At 43.7% G+C, this 18653-nt stretch overlaps 1 protein-coding gene across 2 annotated transcripts in view; it reads right to left on the bottom strand.

The window, feature by feature from the left end:
• The window catches only part of LOC148474501 (rho GTPase-activating protein 20-like), a 146368-nt gene that overhangs the window by 59962 nt on the left and 67753 nt on the right, over positions 1–18653 (bottom strand). For both annotated transcript variants that reach the window (XM_088458548.1, XM_088458549.1), the window contains exons 4-5: positions 10971–11120; positions 2585–2626 (exon numbers count right to left, since the gene is read on the bottom strand). In XM_088458548.1, coding sequence (XP_088314674.1) covers positions 2585–2626; positions 10971–11120 — 192 coding nt within the window. The remainder of the gene's footprint in view (positions 1–2584; positions 2627–10970; positions 11121–18653) is intronic.

Raw genomic sequence — 18653 nt, 5'->3', positions numbered from 1 at the left:
GGGCCGGCCGACACGCTGCAGTGGAGCAGCTCACCATCAAAATGAACCTGGGGGCCACCAGACGTGTGTCTAAAATGACAGTTTAGCGAACCCTGCTGAGTATGGGGCCCCATAGAAAATGGATGGTCACTGCACTTATGCTAATGAAGGCGCATCGGCGGAAAATGCTTACATTTTCATGCCTGTGTCGGAATTGGAAGGGTTGCCTTCTCCGATGAGTCACGTTTTCTGCTTCATCGAATGGATGGGCGTTGGCATGTCAAGCGAGAAACATAAGAACAAACACCCTGCAACCATTGCTGGAAGAACACAAGCTGGGGGTGGCAGCGTTATGGTCTGGGGAATGTTTTCATGGCAGTCTCTGGGCCCACTCACCCATGTGGAAGGCACCATCAACGGATTTGGTTAAAATCTATCCTTGCAGAGCACGTACCCCCATACATGCTATTGTCTTCCCTGAGGCAGATGGGATCTTCCAGCGAAATGCCACACGGCTAGAAATGTCAGACAGTGGTTGGACGAGCACGACCAAGACTTCCAAGTACTTCCCTGGCCCCCTAATTCCCCAGACTTTAACCCAATTGAGCATCTGTGGGACCACCTCGATCATTGTTATCACTCTATGGATAATCCACCACGCACCCTCCAGCAGCTGTATCGCACTGCAGTCAGCATGGCACCAGATACCTGTGCCAACCTACCAGCACCTTACTGAGTCACTCCCAGCCCGTCTAGCTGCTGTCCGTGCTGCACACGGCGGTTACTCTGGCTATTAGCTGGTGGTCATAATAATGTGACTCGACTGTGTATTGGTTTAATTACATGCAAAATGGCCAACTGTCCCTACTTCGTAAGGACAGTCCCAGGTTTTGCAGTTTTATCCCTGGTACTGTCCTTGTGTTTCTGAACTGGCCCAGTGAGCAGGACATTGCTTCTTTATGTATGGATTGAATGCATATTCTTATTGCCAGTGCTGTATAAGTGTCAATATATAAGACACTGTAACAAGCTGCGAAAAAAAAGGATTTGCCCCCAAATGGTTACAGCCCCATGTTTTTCAGCATGTGGCCGGTAGCCTCTGAGCTGTGGGATTCGGAGTAATTAATAAGATTACACCATTGGAATGGCAACTTTTCCACCCCAGTGGACTCAGTAAAGTACGCAAATACCACTGTCCATTATACCAAAAGAGTAAAAATAAATATCACACAAATGATTTTAAAATAAACTTTAATTAAAAAGTTTTGTTCCTGTTCACTACTTTACTGAACAGAAAGAAAAAATCTCCTTTATTTACGTCTTGATTCAATGTAGTATAAACAAGGAAAAATCCCCATAATAAATAGCTAATGCCCTTATTATGAAGAACCACCACCAAATAATCAAAGAGTGGTCCTTCACCAAATAATCAAAAATTGTCTGACACCTAAGGGGAGCCAATCAGAAGCAACCAGAGCAGAAAACCATTTGTGATTGGCTGGGAGGGGAAGGGAATCTCAGTCACTGGTGGAAACACTCATCTAACAGCTGTGGTTTAAATCTTTTTGTCCAATTTTTAGGGCCAATGCAATCAATTGTAGCAATTCCCCGTTTTTCAGATGATTGTGTAAAATATCTGCAATGTATAGAGAACCTGATTCAGACCCGCTCGCTAGCAAAGCGGCCGCTCGTTGCAGACGATGTTCGCTAATGTGCGCATGTGTGTAGTTCGCAGTGCGCGTACGCAAACTAGTACGAGAGATCGGAATGTGCCCTGCAAAGACAGCCCAGTGGAATGAGGGACAGGAGAGGCCGTTTGTGGGTGGTAACAGGGGCAGGCCAGTAGTAACGGGGGAGTGGAGTTGTGGACGCAGGCGTGCCAGAGTGTTTTCACGCCGTTTCTGGGGCGTGCATAATTAACAGGCAGCGTCATAGTACACGTCACCTTTTTGAATAATACACTGAAGTGCTCGCAGTACTTGCGGTAGGGTACAGTCAACTGCAATGGCTGCGGTCAGATCCGATGGAACCCGATGTACCAATGGTTGTATATACTTCCTGGAGATAACGTACGCTAGTGGGTGGCTAAAGACAAGCTGGTGGGCACCTGTAAACACAAAGAGATCACTCGCCAAGGCATAGTGGGCGTGCTTATGCCTTGCCGTGCGAGTGGCTGCCTTGTCGTCACTTAGCTGAATTTCCATATGCTGGGAGCGAGCGGCTGCATCTAGCGAGCGGGTCTGAATCAGGTCCAGAGTCCACTGATTGCCTATTCCGACCATAAAGTGATCAGAATCGATAAATCAGGTTGTCCAACATGTTGGATTTCACCGACCAATCGGAGCTGTAGACTGCTAGTGCATGGTAATGATCAGCTGAATTTCCCTTTACTGCAATGTCCAAAAGTTCTAAATGTGGTAACAACAAATAAGCCCCGAGCTAGTTTGTTTCCGTAACATCAGATTTTCAATTACAGTGCAAAATATAAGTCCCGTAATTTTATAAAAATTACGTTTTCCTAACACAATGGTTCCTTTAACAGGAAGGACTGAACTACTGTACATAACAATAAAAGAGAAATAACAGAATAAAACAAGTCCCCTACCTTTCCAAAAGCATGAGCCATTTCTCCTTCTCCCCTGGAGTACTTCAAGAGAAACATAAAAAAGGAAGGTGTAAGTGAAGGATCTTATCCTGTCATACATTATGACATGCAATACATTAACACTAACAACGTGACGAGAAGCAGTTCTGGTGCCCAAGGCAACTGCTTCCACAATCGTGTTAGCCTCACACCTCAGCAGGTTTCATATTACATTTATTGAAGTCAGTTAGATAAAACGCTATGTACAGCCCATACTTACCTATTTTCCTGGAAAGTCAGCGAGATTTACAAATGTTTGATTCACATACTCCTGAGACATCAGGTCACTGTCCCGCATCCCACCTACTTCCAAGTGAATTGGGCGAATGAGTGGCTTAATGATCCAATTCTCAGCAAATTGGGCCAGCTCATGAGTGTCAAGATGGGGGTACGGGTACAAAGTACCCTAGCCTATGTAAGGCTTGGTCAAGCCCCTCCCATCCCTGCTGCGCCATGGGAACTTATAATACTATGGGACATATCCATGCCCCCTCTGGAGGCCACACATGGCAGACAGCCAAGCCCACCCAATGTTTACAATGGCCCTGGCCCCACCCCCACCCTGTGATGTCATGATTCACAGTATAAAACTTGGGCGGAGCCATAATGATGCGACTCGCACTGGCCTGCCCCATTCCCCTAAGTTGTCACTCTATTACCATTATTATGGTCCTGCTTCTCTTTTGGAATGTTGTATAGCACGCATAAATATATTATATATGTGTACGTCCCAAAGCAAAGGATTTAGCAGCACAGATCAGCTTGCTGCACGTTTTCAGACCGCAGTACAACTGGAAGGAGATCAGGGTTCTCTGGTGTGTTATTTTAGGAAACAACACTCTCCTGCCAGTTTTCCAGCTATAAGAATGGACTCTTGATAAACATTTGGATTTTGTCACATATGCTCCTTAGCAGGTGTGGTTGGCAATAAATCTTTACCTAGTATTGCTCTTTGGGTATTTTAATATATTTGCACTAGTTTGTCATTAAATCATTGCATTGTATATCTGTGTCTTGTACATTATTTCAAGGCTTGAACTATAAATTTCACTTAAAGGGAACCCCATTGTTAAAAAAAAATTTTGTTTTACTTTTAAAGACACTGGGGTAAATTTAAGGTCGCTATTAAGTTTCATTTTATTTTGTGGTGATTTTGAGGTGGATTAGTGGTGATTTTCATAGGCAAATGCAGGAGGGGTTTCCGGATGCCAGTTCTATTTGATTTTAAATCATGTAGAAATGTATGAAAACTACTCAATATGGCATTTAAGGCATAGCAATGATTTTAAAAAAATCATGGGATGAACTGGGATGAACGTGTTTGTGGGCAATACAGTGCATGTGACATGTTTTGTCCAATAGGAATGTTTTTTTTATAATTTTGGGTTAATTTTGGGTTGATTTTTGGTCAAGAACACATTTAGAACTTCAAATAGAACTTCATGCACCATCAAAATCAGAATGGAACCCAAAAATCGACTGTTAGTAAATGATCTATTTTGAATAGAAATACTGTGGTCGGTTTTGTGGGGATGTTGGTTCTATTTTGGTAAAATTTAAACAGAACCAAAATTGACTTTTAGTAAATCTACCCCATGGAAACATTGTATGATCAGTATAAAAAATGGTAAGTTTATATTTTTCTATTAGCTTTATTGATTAGGAATCATCATGTGTCGGTCAGATTCCGTGCCTGTCATTACTTGGCCCCAGTACAGTAACGTGGATTACATGGAAAAATCAATCACTTGTCTGAAAACAATTCTCTATTGTTAATGTCTGAAGTTTACTGGTGGGCTATGCAAATCACAGTTCAGTTGTGCATTGTGGCGCAAGGTTCAATAGAAGCATGTGTCTTTGTAAGAGAGAGGCGGTAATCTAATGACGTTTTACCTCTATTAGACGCCAGCAAACATTTATAAGTTTGCCATGTGACGCATTTATCCAGAGAAGTCCTTATTTTTCCATTGGAAAGCTTTAACTTACAATGGTTATTTTTATAGGTTAACATGACAAGTGGGTTCCTACACAGGATATGAGTGTAGAGTTTATTTTATGGTTTTCTCAAACTATAGATCACATGGTTTTGTCAATGCAAATTATGGAAACTACACATTTAGCCTTTCTGGCGACTGCTCACGGCTAATTGTATCTGCCCCTAGGTGTCTGCAGTAGTTGCAGACTTGAGTCAATGTAGAGATATAGGTTAACATAACAAGTGGGTTCCTACACCAGATATGAGTGTAGAGTTTATTTTAGTGTGGTTTAGCAAATTTATGGGAAGTACCTAGGAGCTGCCCCTAAGAGGATCATCAGGTGCTTATCTCTCATTGGGGGAGATATATCAAATCTACTAAACAGGACAAATGGTTAATTAGCTTTTAGCTATTATTTATCATTTACACGCTATAAAATGAAAGCTAGCAGCTGATTGGTTGCTGTCCTCTTCAGTAGGTGTGATACGTCAACCCAATGGTTGTATTCTTGAGAAGTTGGGGTCAGTGACACCAAACTGCCTGGTGCGCTTAGCATGTGTGATAGGTAGGGCAGTTGGAGGCCTTTTGTTCATTGCTGATGTCAATAGGGAATTTGGTATATTTAATTTCCCTTGGAAGATTGATTTGTGTTAGTCGAGTGGCATTACTGATAGCTGGCCATTCTTTCAATTGCTGCCATACTAGTTTTAATATATTTAAATAAAAGCTGACCAAATATTACGCCAGCAAATGTATCATGTCTTTATTAAGTGATGGGATTTCCAGCTGCCTGGGATACAGGTTTTGGCTTTATTTGTGCAAGCTTGGTACATGGCTCCTAGGGTTGCAGCTCTGTGTCCAGTAGACATATTTCCATGTAAGTAGTGCTGCAATGAGCTAGCAGATGGCCACTGGTAAACCTTCCTCTATGTAGGTACGACAGAATGGTAATGAAACAACATCCATCCATCCAGGGCAGCACAGACAGTGTAATGATTAGAATTACTGCCTCACAGCACTGAGGTCATGGGTTCGATTCCCACCACGGCCCTACCTGTGCGGAGTTTGTATATTCTCCCGTGCTTGCGTGGGTTTCCTCCGGGTATTCCGGTTTCCTCTCACACTCCAAAAATATACTGGTAGGTTAATTGGCTCCCAACACAAATTAACCCACCCTAGTGTGTATGTGTGTGTGCATGTGGTAGGGAATATAGAGTGTAAGCTCCACTGGGGCAGGGACTGATGTGAATGGCCAACTATTCTCTGTAAAGCGCTGCGGAATATGTGTGCGCTATATAAATAATGGGTAATAAATAAATAATCCATATGTAGACTGGGACAACATAACAACAAGACTAGAGTATAATTCCTTAAATCCAGCCTGACAACCTTAATAAGGTTCCTATTCTAGCAAAGATAAGCAACTTGGTCTATGACTGGTCGTAGTTCCTTTTCTGTAGCATGCGGTGCCATACAACAGAGTTGCTCAAACTTTTTTTTTCACAAAACTCCAAAACAGATTTTGAGACCCTACTTGGGGTACTAACAATTAGGGTGTACACCTCTGTTCTATGACAGAGAATATAAATATATTTTACTCGTATTTGAATTTGATCTCATTTGTTGTTTCTATTTTTAACCTTCAGTATATTATATGATTGAAGATATGCCACTTTATTAAGTCATTAAAAATTAGGAAGTAAGGTCTCTCTACAGTGAATGCAATTCAAATCCAGTGTTTACCAAGATACCTGGATCACAGTTCCTCATTATCGATCGCGTCCTGGACTTTAATCACGTACAGAACTTTGGATGAACTCTCACCCAGCTATAAAGCCTTGATCTACACACCATATGTGTTCTAGTTTACTTGACAATGTTTTGAGCACAGACAATGCAAAGAGCTGCAACTGCTATATACATTAGAGCTGCTGCATTTTATTTGCCATATATATTTAAATCTTTTCATTTAATTATTAAAAGGCTGGGTTATTTACAAACAATGGTACAAATCTACAGTAAAACATAGCAACCAGTAAATGATTAACTTTAATTGGTTGAAGATTAATTACAACAAATGTTTGATTCATCAAAGTGTAACCTACACTCAGAGATCAATTTGAATGTTCTACTGTATTAAATAACAAAGTGTAATGGAGTACTTCCAGAGCTCCATCCACAGCAACACCAATGGTACATTCCACAGCTTCACAGCCAATAACTGAAATATTGCTGACACGGGTCAAAAAGCTCAAATGGCAAAGAGCAGCATGATCCATCAAACTTCCACTGACATTACACCAACTTGAATTTGAAAATACCACTCTGCACAGAACATCTTTTACTTAGCAGGCTCCAGAACACTGAACGTTATAAAAATGATGACTCACATTGGATCTCATTGCGTTGGACGCAATTTACATCTGAGCCAATAAAATGGCACTTTGGTATCTATGCAGAGTTGGCCACAAATGTAAGATGCTACCAACCTTGCACAATTAGCAAATGTGACTCCTTCCCCAAACAACACGTCCAACTCTAAATGAGGTTCATTACGTTCATTGCCGTCCATTATATAACAAGTAAACACTAATTCCAAATACCCCATCTAATAGCATTGCAAAGAGAATTCCATGGACAGAAAGTCGCTGTTGGACTACATCAGAGGTTAGTTAAGTATAAACACTTTAATTATTTCAGAGAGGTTATTTAGCTCCGCAATGCACAGCCTTGGATATACATACTGTATATTAAGATTCTATAGTGGGTCTACTTGCTCTGTAATTACATTAATACGCTCATAGCTCCATTTTAGTAATAAATAAAATGAAATGTTCAAAATAGTAATGATAGTAATAATGCTGCATACGTGTAACATGGCACGGCAGCTGGTGAGTCAAGTAACACGTCCTCCTTACTACTCCATGCGATTCCAAAATGTAGCTTCAGCCAAAATATTGTTTGTCAGGAGAATATTAACATATGAACGTCTGCAGAACTTACACAAATGAATTCCTTAAATACCAAATTGTTAACATTTAATTAAACATCCATATATATATTTTATGTGGACAGAAAAGCTAATCCAGTATTTTATCCTGAGCAGTTGTTATTGTATATCACATTCCTAAAGTAACTGTAGGCCTGCAATGTATTTAAAGAATAAGCATATTGAGTCTCCCGTATCCAAAATACTTGGGACCAGGGGTATTTTGGAATATTACGTATTTTGGAATATTTGCATACCATAATGAAATATCTTGGGAATGGGACCCAAATCTAAACACAGAATATATTTATGTTTTATATACACCTTATACACACAGCCTGAAAGTAATTTTATACAATATTTTCATGAATTCTGTGCCTTAAACAAAGTTTGTGTACATTAAACCATCAAAAAGCAAAGGTTTTACTACCTAAGTCATGCAAAAAATATTCAGTATTTCGGAATATTCCATATTTCGGAATATTTGGATATGGGAGACTCAACCTGTATATATACAGTTTATGTATATATATATATATATATATATATATATATATATATATATATATATAATAAAAAAATAAAAAAATAAATAATAAATATATATATATATATATATATATATATATATATTTTAATTATTATTAAGTAATCTTGACACATACATTAAATAAAGTTAAATAAGTATATATTTTTAAGTAAACAAGCATCACTTTATTAAATTGTATTTAGTATTATACAATGAAAAAAAAAATCTTGACACATACATTAAATAAAGTTAATGCAGTTATCGCAATTAGGGCCTGATTCTGAGTCACATTGCTGTTCCGAATTCAGCTGTATTTAACGAATTTTAGTAAACTGTATGTGCGCCACAGCAAACAAACGCATCTTTGCCTATCTCCCGGTGATTCTGAGTCGAATGGATCTTGGGCGTTTCTCTCCGTACATGAGATTAGCTTTTCAGGATGTCAACTCAGTGGTAACTAGGTGCAAGTACAAGTGCCCATACTAGTGATGATGGCTGTGCTAGAGACAGAAAACAGTGGGGTGGTGCGATGCGTACACATGAAGACCTACATACTGTATAGTAGCTTTAACATTCCGTAAGCAAGATGCCTGCATTCCGGATAAAGACGAACAACAGGCCCCTAGTTTTCACCAGGGAGCAGCACATTCTGTTCTACAGATGTGACCTCATACATCTAGTCTCAATACGCCATGTTGTGCGAGATGCCTGGTGCAAGTGAGCGGCCAGGCCCTGTACAACTCTCCTAGCATCGCTGCATCCTAGTCGCAATGCGCTTGGGCTAGGACGCATCAGGAGACTGATTATTTATGTGACACCTGTATACAGTATCTGTGTGAGACTGAGTTTGTATACCATAAACTACGGAACTTGACGTGGAGAAAAGCTGCGGCCACTACATTATAGCACTCTGTATACTGTTTCAGAGGCTCAGTTGCACACAGATATACAAGTGTCGCATATCAAATTAATCAGCACAGTCTGCTGGTGTGTTCTAGTTGCATCGCATTGCAACTAAGATGCATTTTCAGTAATTAAAGATGCCTGGTGCTAACAAAGTCGCACAGGACCTGGTGCGCCGAGAGGGGCTGTTTGGCACAACTGCAGCAATGATGTATGAGGACACATCTGCATAGTCAATAATATCACTTATTCCCAGAAATTCACAGCATGGCTACAAGTTTGGGGACCACTTTGAAAATGCCAACAATAAGGGGGAGATGTACTAAGCTCTGGAAATTGATCAATTGGGAGTGATAAACTACCAGACAATCAGCTCCTCTCATGTTACAGGCTTTGTTTGTAGTTTATCAGGGGCCTATTCATCAACACTAAATGGCCCGGTAACCATGCGGAAACGCTAGTTTCCGCATATTTTAGTTTTCGGGCCATTCATCATCAGGGGTCCGAAAAGGATCCCTGATATTCAGCAAACTCCGAAAACTGAAAGTTTTAGGAGTTTGCTTCCGAGAACAAGCGCCATCTTCACATGGCGCTTGTTCTTGGATCCCCGCTCCTTCCTATGGTAAGGAGTTCCGGGGTGGCGAAGAGGGATCCGAGCGGCTCCCTCCACCGGCTCCTCACTACCTCCCCGGCGGCCCTAGCCGGGATGACGGGGAGGAGGTAAGTAACACAGCTACATCTGTAGCTGCAATACTATGATGAATTGCTCCGGTGTAATCTATCTCCCGCTGCGAGTTGGATACTTAAGTATTCCTCGCAGCGAGTTCAATACTTTATCATCGGAGGCCATACGGCCTTCGATGATGGATAGGCCCCTCACTCTCCAATTTATCACTTTCCATAGCTTAGTACTTCTGCCCCTAATGGGCCTATTCGTCATCACTTAATTTTTACAAAATGTTCATTTTCACCTGCAATTATAAAAATTAAGTTATTGGGCCATTCATCAAGAAGGTAAAGCAGGAGATATCTCAGATATCTCCTACTTACCTTCCTCTTGTGGAATGGCCCGCTGTCCCCATACACTAGTATCACAGATATCTCCTGCTTACCTTCCTCTTGTGGAATGGCCACCTGTCCCCATACACTAGTATCACAGATATCTCCTGCTTACCTTCCTCTTGCGGAATGGCCCACAGTCCCCATACACTAGTATCACAGATATCTCCTGCTTACCCTCCTCTTGCGGAATGGCCCGCTGTCCCCATACACTAGTATCACAGATATCTCCTGCTTACCTTCCTCTTGCGGAATGGCCCGCTGTCCCCATACACTAGTATCACAGATATCTCCAACTTACCTTCCTCTTGCGGAATGGCCCGCTGTCCCCATACACTAGTATCACAGATATCTCCTACTTACCTTCCTATTGCGGAATGGCCCGCTGTCCCCATACACTAGTATGGGGACAGGATTCATCAAGCCCCGAAAATATAATATTTTCGGAGCTTGAGTGCGGGAATGGGAATGGGATGGCGAATGCTCCCGATACCCGCTCCTTCCCTATGGGAACAAGTCCCGGGTCGCAAAGAGGGATCCTTTGGGATCCCTCCGTCCCTATCCTGCTCTTTCCACCGGACATCGGGGCTCCTGTGTGCATGCATGACGTGTAGGTCACGCATGCGCACTCCCATCACTACTCCGAAGGGAGCAGTGAAGCAGCTCGCGGGGAAAACTGATTTTGCATCAGCTGTCACCGCGCCGGAGCAATGATGAATTGCTCCGGAATCCATGGCGAGTTAGAATGTTAATTATCGGGGTTCATTTAACATCATGAATAGGCCTATAAATGTGGAAGTTTTCAGAAAACTTTGCCAGCTATGACGCATGTACATTTTCAGACATTTTAAACTGTTTCTCCGCCCAAAAAGTCACAGTAAAACTACATACCTGAACGTTGCAACGCAGTTGGTGATTGGCCAGCCTATGACAAACGACCTCTCGGGGAATGTGCTGCCCTCACAGACTTCCTCCATGCAGGACGCGATCCACATCTCACCCACACGCACATGGTGCTTCAGTTTATAGTGAGATGGGGACCTACAAAACAAATGGATCAACGTGATAACAGAACAGAGGAACAGCACATCATACACAGTATATCTTCAGGCATTTATATTTCATAAGCTTAGCCAGTGTATATTTATTGGATAGATAAGTGGATACATGAGCTATATTCCATGTACGGGTGTTTTTGCCACACATATCTTGTTGTTGTTCTGTGTTGCTCTGATTGGATACAAGTTAATTCAGCCCTGCTCTGATTGGATATAAGTTGGTACAGCCCTGTGACTGTTCTAATGCTTCATGTACACGATGAGGCCCCAAAAATTTGTACCACCCCCTCTCTGCACTTCTGCTTGGTTTAGCCCTAGGATCCTTCTAACGCTCTAATTGGCTATAGCTTGTCTAACCTCATGAACATTGCCCTGCTGTGATAGGCAGGATTTACAACCTCTGAATATTCTGCAGGCTTTAACACCTCCCTGTACACAGAAATAACATTTACATGGCCCATAGGTGGCTGACATGGGGGAGGAGACATTCCAACTTTACGATTCACCAAAATAATGATATTATATGATGTTCTTAAAAAGTGTACAGCTTGTACCGCAGTGCTGAATGTCTGCAATGTAACCTGTCACGTGGTGCAAGAAATTGTCATACCAATAGCATGTCTTCATTTATTTGTAGTTTAAACAGTTTTTCTCGTGGAATGTGTGACAGGGGTGAATATCTGTGCTCCACAGCCCCCAACTCCAGAACCTGACTAACCTGACTATGCATGACTAATACTGTATAGATTGGATCTAACTGACTAAGGGAAGGCGCCAAATTCAATCTCAATAGACAAGATATCATCAAAATGATGGATTGATTTTTGTAATAAAGGTAAATTGTCCAGATATATGCTGTGCTTTTCCATTACAGAGACCTGCCAAACAGCCAGAACAAGAAACAAGTGCACATATTCAGTCCAGTTCATCTAATTACCAGCAGACTGCTCCTCTGCTAGGGAAGGGAGTATTATATTCACTGCAAGAACAGGCAGTAACTTCCTTTCATTTCCAAGGTCGCATTTATTATATGAGGTTTATAAATAGTGACCAAGACAAACAGCAACATCATATCCTCTCCCCTTAAAGAGTTTGTAATCTTCAATAAAAATCATTAGCCTGGCACAGCGGCTCCTATCAGAGTAACAGACTCATCTACATGTTGCGGTTTCTCAATGAGCTGGTCAGTCATGCGTTACTGTTTACATGATGGCCATTATTTCATACACAGAGCTGGAAAGATGTTTGACCAGGTTCCATTGTTCCTTTTCCTGATGATTCCCATTAGAAAAGATTCTAACGCATAAAACAACGTATCAACTTCCTGAAAAACAAATGGCCCTGCCATGTTGTACTTACATAAGAAGGAAAAGTTTGCCTGGCAGCGTTGTAGAGACCCCCCCTTCCTCATCCACAATGTAATCATTGTGACAACCAACAGAGGACAACAATGATTTTTATTTAAGGTCATTATATCGTTACATAGTGTATGCAGAAGTCCAGTTTTACCTTTAGAGTGGCAAATGCGTTACAATATTTAGCTTTTATAGGACACTGCTCACACAATTCTAGGACCTTATTCACATTAATACAGTAGGATGATTTACTAAAGGTCAAGGTGCTACGTCAGCTTGGCAGAACTGTACTCGGTCCTAACTAAAAATGAGGTAAAACTTACATATTTATAATTACTATTATTACGATGATCTTTTATTTATAAAACGTAAACATAAACCCATCAACCAGCAGCGACTCCTACCCTCTTACCTGAGGGGGGGTTGCCGCTGCCGCTGCTGCTGCTATGGCCGTGGCCATCTGGGTCCCGGTGCCTGCATAATGTATCTGGCAGGTGCCGGGACCGGTGCATGCGTGGCAATGGTGCCGCGCATGCGTATAACAACAGCTACTAGGGACTGTATTGGCTGCAGCCCCTAGAAGGGGTAGGGCTGCCCGAAGGGCAGAGCAGCGGAACACTCTCTGCTAATTGCAGTCCGGACTAGGGGCACCTGCCCCTGGGGCTGTCTGTCTTTTGCGTGACTGACAGGTGGCGCTTCCAATGGGAAGCCACCTACAGTCACAGTCAGTATATCCAGTGCAGCCAGGGACTTTAACTGGTTCACTGAAGTGGCCCCGCAGCCACTGCCATCAACCATAACATTAAAACCACTGACAGGTGGATAACATTGATTATCTTGTTACAATGGCACCTGTCAATGGATGGGATATATTAGGCAGCAAGTAAACGGTCAGTTCTTGAAGTTGATGTGTTGTAAACCTGAAAATTAGGCAAGTGTAAGGATCTGAGCAACTTTGACAAAGGCCAAATTGTGATAGTTAGACTGGGTCAGAACATCTCCAAAAAGGTGGGGAGTCCCTGGTATGCTGTAGTTAGCACCTGCAAAAAGTGTTTCAAGGTAAGCCAACCGGTGAACTGGCAAATGGGTCATGGGTGCCCAAGGCTCATTGATACGTGTGGGTAGCAAAGGCTAGCCCGTCTGGTCCTATCTCACAAAGAGCTACTCTAGCACGAATTGCTGAACAAGTTAATGCTGGCTATGATAGAAACATGTCACAGTACATACACAGTGCATCGCACCTTTCTGTGTATGGGGCTGTGTTGCCGCAGACCCCTGCCCACCTCTGAAAGCGCCTACAAAGGGCACCTGAGCATCAGAATTGGACCATGGAGCAATGGAAGGAGGTGGCCTGGTCTGATGAATCACGTTTACTCTGACAACATGAGGATGGCCGGATCATTTACCTGGGGGAACAGATGATACCATGATGCACTATGGGAAGAAGGCAAGCCTCCTGAGGCAGTGTGATGCTATGGGCAATGTTCTGCTGAGAAACCTTGGGTGTTACTTTGACATGTACCACCTACCTAAACATGTTGCTGACCAAGTACACCCCTTCACCGCAGCGGTATTCCCTGATGGCAGTTTCCTCTTTCATCTTCCAGCAAGAAAATGCACCCAGCCACAATTGTTCAGGAATGGTTTGAGGAACATGACAAAGAGTTCAAGGTGTTGACTTGGCCTCCAAATTCCTCAGACCTCAATCTGATCGAGCATCTGTAGGATGTGCTGGATTTTGACTTCCATCAAAACGCTCAAACATTTGTTTATTTGTACTATACGAATGATATGAAATTATATATTGCTAAAGTCGTTATATGGATAGTAAAGGTTAAGCAGGCTTGGCAGGATTTCCAAAAATAAATTATTTAATTATACGGTTATTTCCGTACTCTGTAATCTCCTCCACACTTGCCTATAAGGAGATGAGGAAACCAATAGGGGTTCTGTATGATTATTTATGGCTCTTATGGTCTGACCCATATCTCAAAGTGTATCGCAGCGGAAGACAAGAACAAGAACATGCGGTTACCACATGATCCATTTATATAACTTATATATAAATAGAAAATGAGAAAATCACATCAGCAGTCCTGAACATTCAGCATAATACCGAGCTGTGTGCTTTGCTGGTTTATGAAAAATGTGAACAATGGAGATAAGGTTAACAAATTTCCGAATTAGATTCCTGGTCACGGGAATATCAAATGAGCAATTAACATATGAGGATATTGAATTATAATAATGTCCAGCGACCAGAGATGTTGTATAATACAGTGGGGATGTGTAGCAAGGTGAGAAATGCGGACAAAACCCCGAAAATGCGGGTTTGACCACATTTCTCATATGCACCAAGCCCCAGGATGCGATGCACTGCGGGGCTTGGTTGCGGTGGGTAACGCCATCTTCCTAATGGCAATACCCATAGAAGCCTATGGGGTTCTTTCCGCAGAGTGCTGTGAGAGGGATCCAATCGGAGGGGCTTCTGTGTCATAGACCTGGAAGTCCCTCCATCGCAAAGGGCTGCTCTTACCGAGTGAGCGGTCCTTTGCGGTGATCGTCATGCATACCGGTGTTACCAATGCCGGCATGCATGCGAAGACCAGCGTGATGCATCGCATCCCAAGTGCGATGCATCATGCATCCCGCCCAATGTCTTAAGTCCACATGGAGTGTGCAATGTGACTTATATTGTAGAATATTTGCCTCTATCCAGGAGCAACTTCTTCTAGGGTATTCATCCAACCCTACAGGAATAATGGGAAGTATCTTGAAAGACTGTGGGGTTAAGTATTTAGCCTTGGAGAGAGGTAAAGTGGACGGAGATAACCCCAGTGCAGTCAGGGGAGGGACTTATTTGTCCTAAATTTTCCTATAATAAATTTACCTTAGTTGTAAACCAAAAGGAAATCTAGGGAGTGTTTCATAAGTACTGCTTCAGCCCACAAAATGTCTGCCTCCATTGTTTATAAGTGACAGGTGCATTTTAAGATAAACCTCAACCCCATTATTGTATAACATCGTTCATGGTTCTGGTTGTGAGGTAGATACAGAAAGTAATTTCTGTAGCTGTGTTTTCTATCCTTTCATCAGAACCCCCTGGCAGGAGGGAATCGGTATGTAGCCGCCAGATCAAATACTGACAGCGGCAGCCCGACGGATCGAAATCCTGACTGCAGCAGGTAAGTACCGTTACCCTCTCCTCTCCCTACCCTAACCATCCCTTAGTGGTGCCTAACCCTAACCTCCCCCGCTAGTGTCTAACCCTAACCTCCCCCCGTTAGTGCCTAAACCTAACCCCCCATCCCTGCACCCTAAGCCTGACCCTCCCGGGGGGGTGCCTAACCCTAACCACCCCCCAGGGGTCCCTAAACCTAACACCCCCCTGCAGCTAAACGCTAAGGCACCCGGCTTACCTTCGTTCGGTATGCCGGTGTCGGGATTTTGTAGTGGGGCTGATGATGGGCGTCGGGATTTGGAGTCGACGCCTACCTTTAGTCCCATGTCGGGATGTCAGTGTCGGGGTATCGTTGGGTGGGATAGTGCCCACCAGTATCCTGACTGCATCCAGGCAGGGGCTATCCATTAGAATGCTGCTAGACTTCATAAATCAGTCTCATTTGCATGCCACAGACATACAGTAGTCAGGAGACAAGAAACAACAACATTAAAGAGAAGAGGCAGATTAAGGAGTAAAACATTGCTGGGACAGGTACATATAAGTACGAAACAAATGATACTGTCTCAATGGATCATTGTATATCACAGAGCCGGCGCCAGGAATAGACAAACTAGGCAAATGCCTAGGGCATTTGGAATGCCTAGGGGCATGCATTCCAAGTCTAGGGCCAGCTCAGCTTGACAGCGGGCAATGGTGGGACGGCACCTCTGCTCTTGCTGTCCTACCGCGATTGGAGCTCTCAGCACAGCTCTGATTGGGTGGCAGCTCATACAGCCTGCAGCAGCAGGACCGGAGAGCAGAGACAGTGGGGGCAGCGGGCAGTAACAAAAATCGCCGCTGGATGAGGGCTGGTGGGCATGCCCAGCCACAGCAGCTCCTCCTCCCATGGACCTTTGTGGAGTCCAGCAGGCTGGGCCTGTCTGCAGGGAGACAAACGGGGTGGGGCGCCCATGCTCTTGCTGGCACAGTGCACCAAAATGTCTAGTTACGCTCTGTGGATGAGTATTGCAATGGGTGAGGGGTGATGGATGTTGCTTGCTGCTGCTGTGATCTGTGCTGCTGGTTGATTGGTGCTGTGCTGGTAGAGGGCTGCCGGGTCACATGTGGAACTAGGGATGGTGCTAGAGGGCACCACCCAAAATCTTGCCTAGGGCATCAAACTGGTTATGGCCGGCTCTGGTATATCAGAAAAGTAGGGGAAATTCATCCCCGCTGACCAGAGGCAATATCCTCCCCACCTGCATTTATTACAGGCTTGCAGTTACAGAGGACAGCAGGGAGCACAGGTGCACCTAAGCAGTGCAGCACGTGTAAATGGCAGCAACAGCGCTGTCAGGTTCCCTCCGTCAGGTAATATACCTGTCCCAAGCAGGATAGATGACCTCCTGACCAGACCATTATCAGGAGGCCCACTGGGATAGGGGCTTGGAGGTAATTTAATTTCTAATGTCTTGTTTGTCTCAGCTAGATCCATCCAAAACATAATTTTCTTATTGAATATAGGACTGCACTTTTAGAGCATGTGGACTAAATGGTTCAGGGATTTGTACAGCCCTGTCCTAACTGCTGCATCCATCTCTGTATTACATAAAGAATGGACGAGATTGCAAAAAGCAATGATCCCTCTAGGCTCAGCGTCCTGGAAATACATTACAGCCTAATCTAATGAGACTCTGTCGTGCAACCCTGCACCATATATTTTTCCTGACAAGTTCTATTTTTAACGCTGTCGTCTCCAAATCGTTCCACTTAGCGGGGACAGTACAGGCGATCCTACATCTTACACCTGATCAACGAAATGTTTATAGTCATTTTAAAGTTTATATTCCATTTATTTTCTATAATAGCACTTTAGTATAGTTTTTTAGATATAATTCCGAAGAGTGTAATCACCAGCTGTTATTGTTCTTGCACACGGCATGGCTGTGTGTGTACAGTAGCTGCTTTTGCAATGCACAGAGGCAGGAATCAGGCAGATGCTGAGGCAGGTTGCAAGATACATTAGGCCTGACAATTTCTGAGTTGGACAGACTGCCGATATCGGACGCAGTTGAGCAATTGTTTTCTACTGCTTATGGATCCAGAGTCTGTGCGTACAGAGTAGCAGTGGCAGTCTCATAAATGTTTTCAAAATGTGCGTTCTTGGGCAGTGCTATGCAGATACACAGAGATGGTCTGACTTATAAGCATGTTAGGGGGTGGCGCAAGCATGTTACTCCCCATTTTGCATGCTGCGCTATGCGATGTTTTCTTAAAATATGCGTCTAGCTCTGCTTTATTTATTTTATACCAATTCCTTTGAGACAAAAAATACCAATCCTAAGTACTTAGGGCCTGATTCAGACCCAGTCGCAAGCGCTGAGCACTCGCAACTGGGTCGATGGTGGCCCAGAGCGCATGTGCACGACGGAGTCGGCTCCATCGTGCGCATGCGCGAGACCCGGATAGCGACAGGCAGTCCGTCGCACCGGGTCTCGCACCAAAGGGGGCATGCTGTCAATGTTGAGTGACAGCACGCCCCCTTTTGTGGGCGGGCCGGGGGGGTGACTGCCCAGACGGACGCGTTCCCATGAGAACGCCTACCGTGTGGGGGCGGCCCCACTGACATCACAAGTGATGTCAGTGGGAGAGTTTTCGGCTCTGTGGAGCCGAAAGCTCTCTGGGGCTTGCGGCCACGAGACCCTACCACAAGGGTCTCGTCACAAGCCCGATGGTCGCGATGGTCTTGACCATCGCGACCATCATCCTGGCCGCTTGCATTAGCTGTGGGTGGCAACTCACAGAAATGCGAGCGGCCAGGAGGCCGATCCGTAAAAAAAAAAAGACGCCCTGATTCAGAGCGAGCGCTCTGTCAGAGCGTCCGGCTCTGAATCAGGGCCTGAGGGTCTTATTCAGAGATAGATGGAATTGCAAAGCCACACACAAGCAGCTGCGCAATTTTGTCCATCGCAAATGTAGCAGGAGGCATCTAGACAAC

This window comes from Taudactylus pleione, unplaced genomic scaffold (assembly GCF_031769625.1).
Source record: "Taudactylus pleione unplaced genomic scaffold, aTauple2 ptg000842l, whole genome shotgun sequence".
In the NCBI taxonomy this organism is placed as follows: Eukaryota; Metazoa; Chordata; class Amphibia; order Anura; family Myobatrachidae; genus Taudactylus; species Taudactylus pleione.
This window is presented reverse-complemented; position numbering and strand designations above follow the sequence as displayed.